This window comes from Cercospora beticola, chromosome 5, assembly GCF_033473495.1.
Source record: "Cercospora beticola chromosome 5, complete sequence".
NCBI classification, from domain to species: domain Eukaryota; kingdom Fungi; phylum Ascomycota; class Dothideomycetes; order Mycosphaerellales; family Mycosphaerellaceae; genus Cercospora; species Cercospora beticola.
Window position 1 is genome coordinate 1434247 of NC_088939.1, and position 12577 is coordinate 1446823.

Sequence of the window (12577 nt, forward strand, 5' to 3'; positions counted from 1 at the left end):
TGTCTGATAAACTATCTTCTCTTCGTGTCTATTCGCCTCATTCCTGGTGTCTTTCTTTCTTTTCTTCTAGATCTGCCGATTTATCATAACCTTCTTTCTCCCCCATTTCAAAACCCAAAACCTTTCCGCACTCAACTCAACTTCACCTCCAACTTTCCATCCGCTCTGACTCCCAAAATTCCCGCATACGCCGGCCTCACGCCATGCTTCGCATGCCACACCACATGATCCCCATTAATCGCCACATCCATGCCTCCCGGAGCCTGCAACTCAAAAGGCCCACTAGACCTCAACAATTGTCCTTGTCTCTCATACGGTCCTCTGATATCCGTCGCTGTGGCATATTGCACATCGTATTTATCCCCTTGGTAACAGTTGGTGCTGAAAAAGAGCGTATACTTCTTGTTGAAGTATGTGAGAACGGGAGCTTCAATGTAAGGTCCATCGGAGGGGATGTTGGTCATGATGGGGATCGGAGAACCGATAAGGGTGTGTCCGTCTGTGCGGGAGACTTCTTGCAGCATGACGGGGGTTGGTACAATGGGTGGGACGGTGTTGCCGCAGGCTCCTCCGTGGCCGAGGGCGTTTCCGTCGATTTTGTAGACGATGTAGCGGCGGTTTGTGAACTGCTCGTCGGTATAGCCTGCGATGTCGATGGCGCCGCCTTCGGAGTAAGGGCAAATCCAGGGTTCTGTGGTGTTGTCGACGAAGGGGTCTGTGATCTTTTTGGCGGTGGCGTAGGAGAGGCAGTGGATGTTTGGACGGGCTTTCCAGGCTGCTGTGTAGTATAGGAGGTACGTTCCGTCGTCGAGGCGGACGACGTCAGGGGCCCAGACGCGAGGGTCGCGATCGACCCACGAGGGTAAGGTTGGGAGCGCGTCGACACCGCGGTGGAAGGAGAAGGTCTTCCAGTCTGTTGTGGAGGCTCGTTGGACGTTGACCCATTTATCGTCGATTTTGGCGTTTGTGCTGAACAGATGCCAGCCTGAAGAGGTCCTGATGACGGCCTTGCCGCCTTGTTAGAGTGATACGAATGTTCTCCGCGATGCACTTACTGGGTCTGGGAAGTTGACACCGTTCATGATTGGCACTGCTGCTGCCCTCTTCACAATACCGGCATTGGATCGTCGAGTCAGGAATACGAAAGCGCATACAAGCGCCGATACCGAAAGAACCACCATCGTCACCACGCCACACCAAGTCCACAAAGTCTTGCGTCGCGGAGACTTCTTGCTCAATTTCTCAACTAGAGCCGGCGATAATGGTGAAGGGGCGCTGGCCAAAGAGCGTTGACGTAGTGAGACTGCAGGATTGATTCGAATATTCGAAGTATCAGGCATGCCAGGCCTGTTTTAATTGTAGTGAATGTAGGTAGTTGGCCCGTTTGCGAGTACCCGTGAGCCTTGCGCATACCGAGCTCCGCCAGGGTTGTCGTAAAGTCTCGCCATGATAGCATCGTGTGAACAAAGAGGTTACATCGGAAGTCCGAATTAGACCATAAATTGTGGCTCACGCCAAGTGAAGACAAAGAAACACGGGCTGGATTGTCCTTGTAATTGAACTTGGCGTTTCAATATGGAATGTTGTATCAGAAGTGAACTATCATGTGCGACTGCATATGTCGACAATTGCCTGAGTTCGTACAGATATAGCCATGGAAAGAGAGCCATTGGGTAGGGAGGAGTGGAGCACTAATATCACCGGATTTTTGAATTCAGAACGTCGGTGGGTGGAGGGTTGCACTCAACGTCGATTTCGCTATGACCCAGATGGTAGGTTCACGGATGGCTCCAGTCATCGCAGCTGCTCACGATGTCGTAATTCTGTATGTGCCGCACTCAAGAGATCTCCGTTGTGACAATTGACGGACTCCGTGTCAAGCGCATAGGCGCTTGATTAGGATGGCGTAAACTTCCCCGAATGTGATAAGGATCCGGGAAACCCTGATCGCAACTCCTTTAGAGGTCATCGGGTTTGTCAGGACGCTGTGCTGTGAGGTTTCTTGCACGGTATGCCGCTTTCGTACGATGCCGCATCACGCGGGCTAGATTCGCTTGGTCGTAATATTCACTCCTCTGACAACACTTCATCGGGATTCTCGCCGACCTCTTTTGCAACTCCTCTCACAACCTCAATCAGGGCCTTGCATGCCGGTGAATCGCCGTAGCTGTCGAAGAAGCTTTCGCCATAATCACATGCCATGCCAATTCTTGGGTCCAGCGGCACAGCGCCCAGGAATGGAACGCCAGTCTCCTTTGCCAATCTTCTGCCGCCTCCTGTAGTTGCTCGGAATATCTCCGATTGATGTGTGCATTTAGGGCAGACGAAGCCGCTCATGTTCTCGACCAGACCAAGCACTTTGATTCCAGCTTTCCGGCAAAAGTCGATCTCTTTCCTCACATCGAGTAATGACACTTCCTGCGGTGTAGTGACTAATAGTGCTCCATCGACGCCACTTTCTTTGAGGTAGCTGTTGACCGAGAGATGCTCGTCGCTCGTGCCGGGAGGTGTGTCGACGAGCAGATAGTCCATTTCGCCCCACTCGACGTCCTTCAAGAACTGCTTGATGAGACCATTCTTCTTCGGACCTCTCCAAATGACAGCATCGTCGCGGTTCGGTAGCATGAATTGAATAGACATCGCGCCTAAGTTGTCGGTCACCCAGATCGGCTCCCATCCAGTATTTGCCACATGGATCTTTTGGTCTTCGACACCCATCATCTTGGGTATTGACGGGCCGCAGATATCTGTATCCATGACGCCAACCGTGTTATCTGGGTTCGATGCAAAGGCATGCGCAAGCATTGTCGTGAACGTCGACTTGCCGACGCCACCTTTGCCGGAGAGGATCAGGATTTTGTGCCTGACACCTGATAGCCTTGAAGTGATGACCGGGATATCTGGATCTGGGCCTTTTGGAGCTGTAGCACATATTTGCTGGTTTGGACATCCTGCGCATGCATCTGCCTTTCCTGCTTGTTCACCTTCTGGTCCTGGGCAGTTTTCGGGCTCGGCAGCGATGAGGTTGGGTTTGTTGCTCAGCGCCTCATCGACTGCCGTGTCGATGGGCTGCACGGGATCCTGCAGTAGAGGGGACATTGTCGTTGTGATCGGATGATGCTACAGCACTCGACGAAGAAACTGAGATGTTGAAGAGGGAGTGGACATGTCATATCTGCTGAGTAATGCAGAATGCGCCACTGGCGGACTCGACTCCGCCGCTGCATGGATGCCCTGCCCGCATTCGAACACGCTCTCCCAGTGACAACACCTCTGCTGAGTCCACACTTGGAGCCATGCTGTCGAATCTGAGTGTCCGGTCGTCGCGGGCTGTCTCTCGCACGCCCGTTCGCGAAGTCGTTCGACACCGGAGCGCGATCTCGGGTCCGTACCTGCTGGACGAGTACATACCGCGATTCCAGCTCCTCACGTCGGTGCAGGAGGCGAAGAAGCGCAGCCTGGCCTATGCGCATTTGAGAGAATGCAATTTGTGCCCGCGACTGTGCGGCGTGAACCGCTTCGAAAAGCGAGGGACGTGTCTCGTGGGCAGCGACGTGGTCGTCAACACGATTGCGCCGCACTTTGCAGAGGAGCCGTGCATATCAGGGCGCAATGGCAGCGGCAGCGTCTTCTTCAGCGGATGCAATCTTAGATGTACAGCCATCTCGAGGTAGGTCTACAGACCACGAAAGCTAAGTGACTCCCAGGCGTCTTCTGCCAGAATCACGACATCGCGCATCAAAAGAACGGCTTCGACCTCACGCCGGAACAACTGGGCGAGTGGATGGTCAAATTGCAAGAGGTAGGAAACGTGCACAACATCAACTTCGTCACGCCCGAGCACGTCGTCCCGCAGGTCGCCCTGGCCATCCTCCACGCGAAGACCCTCGGCCTCAATCGGCCCATCGTCTACAATACGTCCAGTTTCGACTCGCTTGACTCGCTCAAGCTGATGGATGGTCTGGTCGACATCTATCTCGCAGACTTCAAAGTCTGGAAGCCTACGACTGCCAAGCGCCTGTTGAAGGCCGAAAACTACGTGGAAGCGGCAATGGAGTCCGTGAAAGCGATGCACGCCCAGGTGGGAGATCTTAGCTTCACTGCCGATGGCATCGCGAAGAGAGGCCTGCTCATCAGACACCTCGTGATGCCGGGCCTGGAGGATGAAGGAAAACACATCGTCAAATGGCTCGCCGAAAATGTGAGCAAGGACGTGTACGTCCACATCATGGAGCAGTATCATCCGCGCGCCCACGTTGGCAAAGGCAAGCGCTCCACGCGTGGGCGAGCGCAGGATGTGGCCACTGGCACAGTCGACCCAGGCGGCGTACCAGCTGAAGAAGCAGCCAAAAAGGAGATCAGATATCAGGATATCAACCGTGCTGTCAGCCTCACGGAAGTCGACAACGTGCGAAGAGCTGCTGAGGATGCAGGTCTATGGCGGTTCAACGAAATATCGGAACACGCTGGTTTCGCGTGAAAGCTGGCTGTCTCATCTTCGTCACCATTCATCTCCGAGGCTCGCCGTGTCCTGCTGTAACTCCGATTACCGCATTGGTATGTGGGTGCAGAGGCGCGGCGATCCTGCTCCAGCCGACGACTTGCCGGCATCACCCACTGCTCCGGATCCGTTGCCACGAGCATGGACAAGATTGAGCTCAATGTCGATGATACATGATCGCTCCACAGATCTTGCTTAATCAACGAGGCGAAGGTGCCGACCGCGTATCGTTCCAGAGCGGTGGATGAATCTATCATATTCAGATCTGGAACGTACTTAGGTTTGACCACAAGGGTTTCAGAGCCGGACTACCCGTGGCCACTAGTGAACTACTCGCCTGACGGACCTCTTTGTTCCACACTGGGAACTTGTTTGTCACAGTGCTTTGAGCGTGGCGCTCGTGACGACTGCGCGCCAACACTGCTCAGTTGCCATGCAGCTGCCATGCTCCAGGAGCGCTCCCCGTGATCTTCACTGCAGCCATGTCGCTGTGTATGCGTGGACGAACTGCCATCAAGCTACCTGCGACAATACGTTGCGTTGGGCAGTCTACGGGTGGCGCGTTCTTTGTCCGCAAGCAGAGCAGGATAGCCGCAGGCATGGCAATCACCGAGCCTCAAAGGAATTCATTGTGGTCATGCAGCCACCGCGGCAAGAGCTCAGGAATAGCTTCGTGCGTTTGACTCTGAACAAACGTGACTATCAGCGCAGGAGTTGGGCCAAAGAAGCGCGGTTTTGGCTCGAGTGCAGATAGAAACACTCCGATCAGCACTCCTCGTTGAGCCTCGTACGCAACACCTTTGCGCGACGAGCCGGCCTCTTGCGCTCCACCAGCATCGATCTATCTTCCACCCCACTCTGAAGAACAATAGAACATGTCCTCCTTTGCGCCGCCTCCTGACGTGCTGGGCCTGCTCTACAATCAGCATCGCAATTACACTGCAGAGCTTGGCAGAACACATCAGACCTTGAGCAAGTTATATAAGAAGATCGCCAAGACGGAAAAGGTGCTTGCAGAGCGTGAGCGAAAGGAGCGACACCTTACAAGGGACGAGCGGAAGAAGTGGCAATATTCTCGCGTTTTGACGAAGCGCACAATCACAGATTTGGAATCGCAGCAGGCCAACCTCCACGACGCGTTACGACAGTGTAACGATTTGATCGCGTCATTGGAGCACGGCTTCTACAGTGCCCCTATGATGACTCCATGGACTGGTGCCATCGTTCCGCCTTCGCCTTATCTGTTCAGCCCATTCAGCCCAGCCTTCACTCCTGGTGCGCCACCGATCCAGCACGAGCCTAGTGGTCATGGTCAGACGCAATACTGGGATCTGTCCAGTCTCCCGGAACGTCAGGCCTCGCCGTCGCCATATGGCTCAAGTTCCGCGGACAGTGGCTTCCATGAGCCTCGGTTGCTCGAAGTAGGCATTGTCACAAATGCAGACCTAAACAATGAACAGCACGTCTATGCGCACGGAATGATGTCCAACTTCGGGTTCAACACTGATAACATCTATGCTGCGCGTCTGTGTAAGAACGGAAACGTCGATCCAGACCTCCTGCCCGAACTGCAAGACTTGGTCTCGCCGATGACTAGGCTAGGAGCCTCGGAAAACTCCCCCAAGGTCCGCTCACACAAGAGATGCGTCTCTGAGAGCGTTGCTCAGCTGAACTTGGGCGATCTGGCGCCGCCATCAACCAAGAGAGGTATTAGTGTAGGACCCGTACCAGATCGGAGGAAGAACAGTCCCGACGATGGGCTTGGTGGCAGATCATAGATCAGGGACAGGCTAAAGAGTAATCCTGGTCGCTGGGCTGTGAGAGGGCGCTGTGGTGAGGCGTCGCAATTGTCATGACGAATGTGTACAGTAGAATCCCTATCTTTGTCTGCAATCGGATTGTTCTCCTGTTCTCGTTTTGGGTACTGCTGCCTAAGCTTGTTTGAAGTCGGAAGATTGTGAGGATATGGACGATCTAACTGATCACATTGTGATGGCACACGATTGCCTATTCCGTCGGGGGCGGCGTTGCGCCACGCGAGGCCGAACCTGAAGTTCTCCACGTTTCTTTCCACCTCGCCTCGTCGTTCAAACAACATCGAGTGCTGCTTGTTGCTACGGCAAAGTGCGCAGCGCGAAGCGAGGACACATTTCAAGAAATATTGACAATTTTCCATCAACCAGGCTACCGTTCGGCGGAGCACAAGAACTTGCATCAATTGTGCTACGCTGGGGCGCCAGGTCCAAAAATTGTTCACGACATTTCGACCAGGGTCACTCCTTGTCAATCTGTGCTGCAATGCAGGCACGGCACGGCAAAGCCATCAGCACCACGCTGTCGGATACGGGCTGATGGTATGCAGCATGCAATCCAGTTGCCGGACCATTGAATTCGCCAACCACAAAACGACGACAACAACACGTCAACACGTCCTCCCGTTCTCCGCTCGCTACGAAGCTGTGACACCGGGCTCTGCGCTGTTGGTCTGTCAAAATCATCTGGGGAGCAATGCCCGCGCCGCGTGTTTGCCTGCTCCCGGTCTGGTAACTTGCAGCGTTCCTGCGAAAAGATGGCCGTGAAAGTGATACGAAAGTGGACCTTCGCATCCTCCGCCCCAACGACCGAATTCGACGCGTTTTACGATCTGTTCGTCGCGCCCGACGACCTGGCTGAAGCCATGTCAAGCGTGGGATCCTCGTCTCATCTTCGTCCGCCTGCGTTTGATTCTCCGTGCAGCCGAACATCAGATCTCTTCATGCAGCGGGCTCAGACCGCAGGAGACCGCGCCACTGCTGCGTGTCTGGCGCGGAGGCAGCAGCAGGAGACGTCAGACGTCGCTTCTGTAGCAGCGGCCCAATGCAGCCAGGCCTGAAACTGTTCGAGCTGACTGCTGCCACAGCGTCTGCCACTGTAGCGCTTCTACGTACGCACGCATACGGACGACGCACTCGCGGATCCAGCTACGTTTGGGCGTCTCTGGTTTCTGGTTGATCAACACGTCTTGCAGCTGGCCACGTTGCGGTACACGTTTGCATGCTGCGAGGCCGAACAATTGTGTTGTGCACCATGCTACCCTCCAGTGGGCTTGCATTAGTACACCTCACAACGAGAGAGGCCCATGTCAGAATCAGGGCGAACAGAAATGCCACAATTCTACATGTAACCATCGCCTACACATCCGCGTGACTGGGCAGACCAGTAGCGCTTCGCGGGGATCTATTTCGCTCATCAGTAGAGGTGGGTCCTGATTGCATTCTTCCTCTCACCCTTTCCCTACGCATACAACAAACACCCTCGTCGTTCTTGGGTTGATGAATGACAGCCGCCGGTCCCGTGTGACTGGTATGCGGTTTGTTAGTCGCTCTCCACCGACTCCACTTTGTCCTGTCTTCCTTACTGCCGCCTTGCATATGCAGCCATCCCGGTCGGATTCCTGCATTTGACAGCAAACAAGAAGATATAAGACGGACGTGTTGTCCGACAGTGCTTGCTACTCCCACGTTGCTGCATACCAGTCACAGACTTGCTTGCGTTCAGAACAGAGTATCCCGCTTGTCAGATCTTCACTCTACACCAACATCCGAATCGATCGATCATTCAAGAGCATACCTGACATCACACTCCTGACACACCAACAACAAACTTCATGGGCTTTACTGGCAACCTGCTGCGGAGACTTTCGTCTCGCCGCCGAAACGAAGGAGGAAGAGACGATTGTCAAGATGAGCAACATCAGCGCCCAGTATCACGATCCCACAGATCGATCAAATCTGCCTTCTCAACACCTCGAACATCTCTATCCTTCTCCACGAAGGCCGCTGTCCACGCCCGACCTCAAAGCCGCCAAGCGGCGGTCGAGCCTCTTCCACACGTCTACACCACACTCCCCCTCAAGGAAGCTGAAGAAGTCTACTGCGACCCGGACTCGAAGCAGCGGGCGCCCGACATCAGAGAATTTCGCTGGTACGCGCGATACAAGCGACAGACCATGGACGGGCTCATCTTCGACTACCCAAGTTCCTGCACCGGGGTATAATGATGCTGCTCGGTATAGTTTTGGCAATCAAGAAACTATCACGACTGGGGCGAGCGATGGGAATGATTGCATTGCTCGGCCTGTGGCCCTACCGGCTCCGGCTTTCAGTACTTCTTCACGGCTAGCGACGCTTCACGCGCCAGTTCGCCACTCTTCACTGCGATTCGAAAGCCGACTTTCACGTGTCGATCCACATAGATCGCTCGCTCCTTGTGCTAACATGGAACCAACATTGACTGATGACACGCTTGAGAACAAATCCAAGCGTCCTCGCAGTCATCCACCGAACTGTGCAGGCCAGGAGCAGTCCCGAAAACTCGACATCGCTACAAGAAAAGCACGTGCAAAGTCACAACGAGACTTCGTGCCTGGGACTCACGACTCCTGGCAGCTTCCACCATTCCACGAACCTTCCATCTCAAGGAGCAGTTCACGGAAGTCCGCCGTGATGCCGCTCAAGCCTAAGCCATCCTTCACTCGACTGCAAAGTCTCGACAGCCTGATCACCTATCGCAAAGAGAAAGCCGAGTGGAAGCGAGTCTCATCCTATCTGCAATCTGCCCAGACCGATGGAGATCGAGAACAACACGAAGTTCCCTACACCGATTCCCAAGCCCCAACTCGAGCCCACACAATCCGATCAGAAACCGACACGGTCGCCGGCGCCGACCTCGCCTTCGACGAGAAGCCATCCTCTTCACCTCCTCGTTCTCCTGGCGGCGACTCAATCGACGACGATGAACACCAAACAGCCTTACCAAAACTCCCTCCACCTCCTCCCCCGACCTCTGAGCAACCAAAGAACACATTCCGCACCTCTGCCGCTGAGATTGGATTCTGCTTCACAATCGCCATGACGCAATTCCTAGCAGAATACATGATTTCCGGCTTTGCCATCGAACTCCCCAAAATCATGAACAAATATGCCAGCAATGATACCGATCCAGGCTCGATGGGAATGTTCTGGCCTGCATCATTGCTGAGTCTGATACTATCCGCCACACTCCTCATCTTCGCTCGCATCAGCGATATGTATGGCGGGTATCTTCCATTCATGTTCGGCGTCATCTGGCTCGGAATTTGGTCTTTGCTAGCAGGTTTCGCAAAAGCAACAGTCCTACTCGACATCAGTCGTGCGATGCAAGGGCTGGCCATTGCAGCGTATATCCCTTCGACATTCGCTATGGTTGGCAGCATTTACCCCGAAGGCCCGAGGAAGAATCTTGTACTGGGACTGTATGCTGGTTGTGCGCCTTTGGGATTCTTCGCTGGATTCTTGGCTGCTGGTGCGTTACCGGATGACGCCCCAGGTTGGTATTTCTGGATTGCGGCGATCTTGTCGTTTGTTACGGCAATTACTGCTTATTTGACTGTGCCGCATGACAGAACTGATCGGAAACAGTTGAGTTTGAAGATGGATTGGATAGGGGCTTTCCTCATTACTGCTGGGTTGATCTTGGTGGCTTATGCGCTTGCTGTGGAGCCTTATGCCAGTCAGAATGGGAGAGGACACTCTGGATGGACGACTCCTATGGTTCTGGCACCCTTGATCTCTGGGATTGCATGTCTTGCCATCGCATTTTGGGTCGAAGGATGGTACGCTGCATGCCCATTGCTACCTTTCGACTTTTTCTCACCAAAGAGCGTCAAAGCTTTCTCGCTGGCTTGCTTATGCTTCTACGCATCGTACGGAGTGTGGCTGTACGAATCAGCTCAGTACTTCTCGAACGCTACTGCGACTGGCACAGCCAACGGCGTCCATGGGTTGACGCTGGCAGCCTGGTATACACCAACAGCCATCGGTGGCCTGATCCTTTGCGTTGCGGGCGGCGCATTGCTTCACGTCATCCCTATAATGATATTGCTAATCATCTCTGGTATTGCTTGGATCGGTGCACCACTTCTTCTGGCTATGGCTCCCTTGCCAGTACACTACTGGTCATTCGTCATGCCATCAATGCTTTGCGCGACAATCGGCATCGACCTCACGTTCACGATCTCTTGCGTATACTTGTCCGCGGTCTCGCCGCTGCGATACCAAGGCTTGGCTGGAGCTGTTTCATCGATTCTGGTCAACTTGGCAATGTCTTTCTCGCTTTCGATCTCCGAGATTGTGGCTGTCAAAGCTGAGAGTGCGGTCGTCGTACCGGATTACGCTTCACCGGCGGAGCAGATGGTGTTTGCAGACCAAAAAGCCATTCGAGGTTACAAGTACGCCTTCATCTACGCTGCTGCCTCCGCTGGGTGCGGTCTACTCATCGCAATGTTATTTGTACGAATTTCTCGTTCGGTTGTGCAGAAGAAAAAGACTTTGGACTTGGAAGGCGATGGCACGCGGCCGTCATCTGAGGTTAGTACCCTCGTTGACTCGCCGCGGGCTTGAGAGAGAAAAGAGCTTGTGTCCGAATTGGAGAATATTGGTTTGAGGTTTCTATCAGCGTTCTTTGGGAAAGGCGTTTCAAGACTGGCAGCTTCACAGCTACTTTGTGTACATATAAACATCGCAAGCGACGGGTACGGGCGACCACAAAATCGAGTGTCCGGTTTGGCACTCTTGTATCAATATCATGTTTGAAAGAGCATCCTCTGGAAACAAATTACAGTCAAAGTGTCTGTCGATCGTGACAACCGGGATTCCGATTCCTGTTTGGGTCATTCATCACGGTTGGAGTGCCTGCTTCTGGAAAAAGCGGTATGTGTGTCGTTTCCATCCGGGCACAGTCTATTCTAACCTCACCTGTTGTTTTAGTAGACTTCATCTGTTGTATACTCTCTGCTTTGATGCTATTTGAGAGCCTGTTGTGTTCTTACGCCACGTCGTCGCTGCTGGAGTTGTGGCCAATGACTCGTGGCAGCGGCAGCTGCGATGGTGGGGTTGCAGTTAGTTGCAGCGTCTCTCCCGCACAGCATTTCCTGGGTCTCGAGAGCGTCAGGGAAAGACACTGGACAGCTGCTCCGACTGCACTTCGTCAATAGTGCGACGTACACTGACAGCAGAGCACAGCACAGGCACAAGCGATGGCAGCTGCCGCGTCATTGATTGCTGCGTGATTTACTGCTTGTTTTCGATTGAGCTAGGAGGTAGGGTTGGTGCTGGTGCTGGTGCTGGCTGGAAGTGAAAGCGTCCGGGTGTTTCTTTCGATGAGGATAGAGGGCAGCTCTAGTTTGATGGGATTTGTGGAGTAGTGTGGTCGTCTCACATGCGTGTGCTTAAACTCAGAGCGGCTCTTCGGAGCTTGAAGGTCGAACAATCTGGATTCCTCCAGTGGAGACTGATGCATCGTGCACTCAATTGGCAACGATGACTTCAATGCGAAGAGTATGGATGCAATGATAAGCGGACTCCATGCGGAAAGTGAAAAGATGCTGTAGAGCTCCATAGCGAGACGAGAGATCAGGTTGCTTCTTGCTGGTTGCGCCTCAACCAGCTCGATCGGGGCCTACTCCGTAAGCAGTAATTGTCCATATGCATATGCCGCAGACGCGGGATGTATTTGCATAGAATTCCAGCTGCAAGCGAGGTGGGCGGATGCCGATTAATGTGCATCCTGCTGGTGGAAAGACAGCTGTGCTCTTGGCTGCGGTCCACTCCGCATCGATGAGGTTCTGCTATGTTCTGCGAGGCAGCCGTTCAATGAACACGGCAGAAACGGGCGCCAGTAGCATTGTGTTGGGTAGGCTGCAGTATTCCGTGTCTAAGCTGCCCTGGCGGATGCGAGACAGTCCGTGGTGTATTCCAATGACATTTCTCTTGGCGAGTGTTCTCCCATCGAGCACTGCAGAATTCGTGATCCTTTGGCATTGCATTGACATATGCCATCGCTGGCAGTCTATTGTCAGCTGGTGTGGTGTCGCGTGGAAGAGCATCGCCTTTGTTCCGCGGTTGGGAACTGAACAGCCGAGAATAGCCATAGAGTACCACCATTACTTTCGCCAACCCTCGCCGGGCCCGTGGGCCTCCGTCATTGCTGCAGCGCGCACTTCTGCACAACTTTCGGCCAATTGCGCCAGAGCATCAGACAGAACACGACTTGTTTCAC

At 53.8% G+C, this 12577-nt stretch overlaps 5 protein-coding genes across 5 annotated transcripts; 3 read left to right on the forward strand and 2 right to left on the reverse strand.

Annotated features, from left to right (window-relative positions):
- Positions 1-131: 131 nt before the first annotated feature.
- Positions 132-1082, reverse strand: RHO25_007818 (uncharacterized protein; the record flags this gene model as incomplete). Its single annotated transcript, XM_023599991.1, has 2 exons — positions 132-1007; positions 1056-1082. 2 exons carry the CDS (start codon positions 1080-1082, stop codon positions 132-134), a joined length of 903 nt encoding a protein of 300 aa, XP_023449133.1.
- A 985-nt stretch (positions 1083-2067) lies between these two features.
- Positions 2068-3099, reverse strand: NBP35 (cytosolic Fe-S cluster assembly factor nbp35; the record flags this gene model as incomplete). Its single annotated transcript, XM_023599992.2, has 1 exon — positions 2068-3099. One exon carries the CDS (start codon positions 3097-3099, stop codon positions 2068-2070), a length of 1032 nt encoding a protein of 343 aa, XP_023448695.1.
- A 197-nt stretch (positions 3100-3296) lies between these two features.
- On the forward strand, positions 3297-4480 carry RHO25_007820 (uncharacterized protein; the record flags this gene model as incomplete). Its single annotated transcript, XM_023599993.2, has 2 exons — positions 3297-3654; positions 3708-4480. The coding sequence occupies 2 exons, from the start codon at positions 3297-3299 to the stop codon at positions 4478-4480; spliced, it is 1131 nt and encodes a 376-aa protein (XP_023449788.1).
- An 896-nt stretch (positions 4481-5376) lies between these two features.
- Positions 5377-6279, forward strand: RHO25_007821 (uncharacterized protein; the record flags this gene model as incomplete). Its single annotated transcript, XM_023599994.2, has 1 exon — positions 5377-6279. One exon carries the CDS (start codon positions 5377-5379, stop codon positions 6277-6279), a length of 903 nt encoding a protein of 300 aa, XP_023449787.1.
- A 2706-nt stretch (positions 6280-8985) lies between these two features.
- Positions 8986-10920, forward strand: RHO25_007822 (uncharacterized protein; the record flags this gene model as incomplete). Its single annotated transcript, XM_023599995.2, has 1 exon — positions 8986-10920. One exon carries the CDS (start codon positions 8986-8988, stop codon positions 10918-10920), a length of 1935 nt encoding a protein of 644 aa, XP_023449790.2.
- Positions 10921-12577: the final 1657 nt, after the last annotated feature.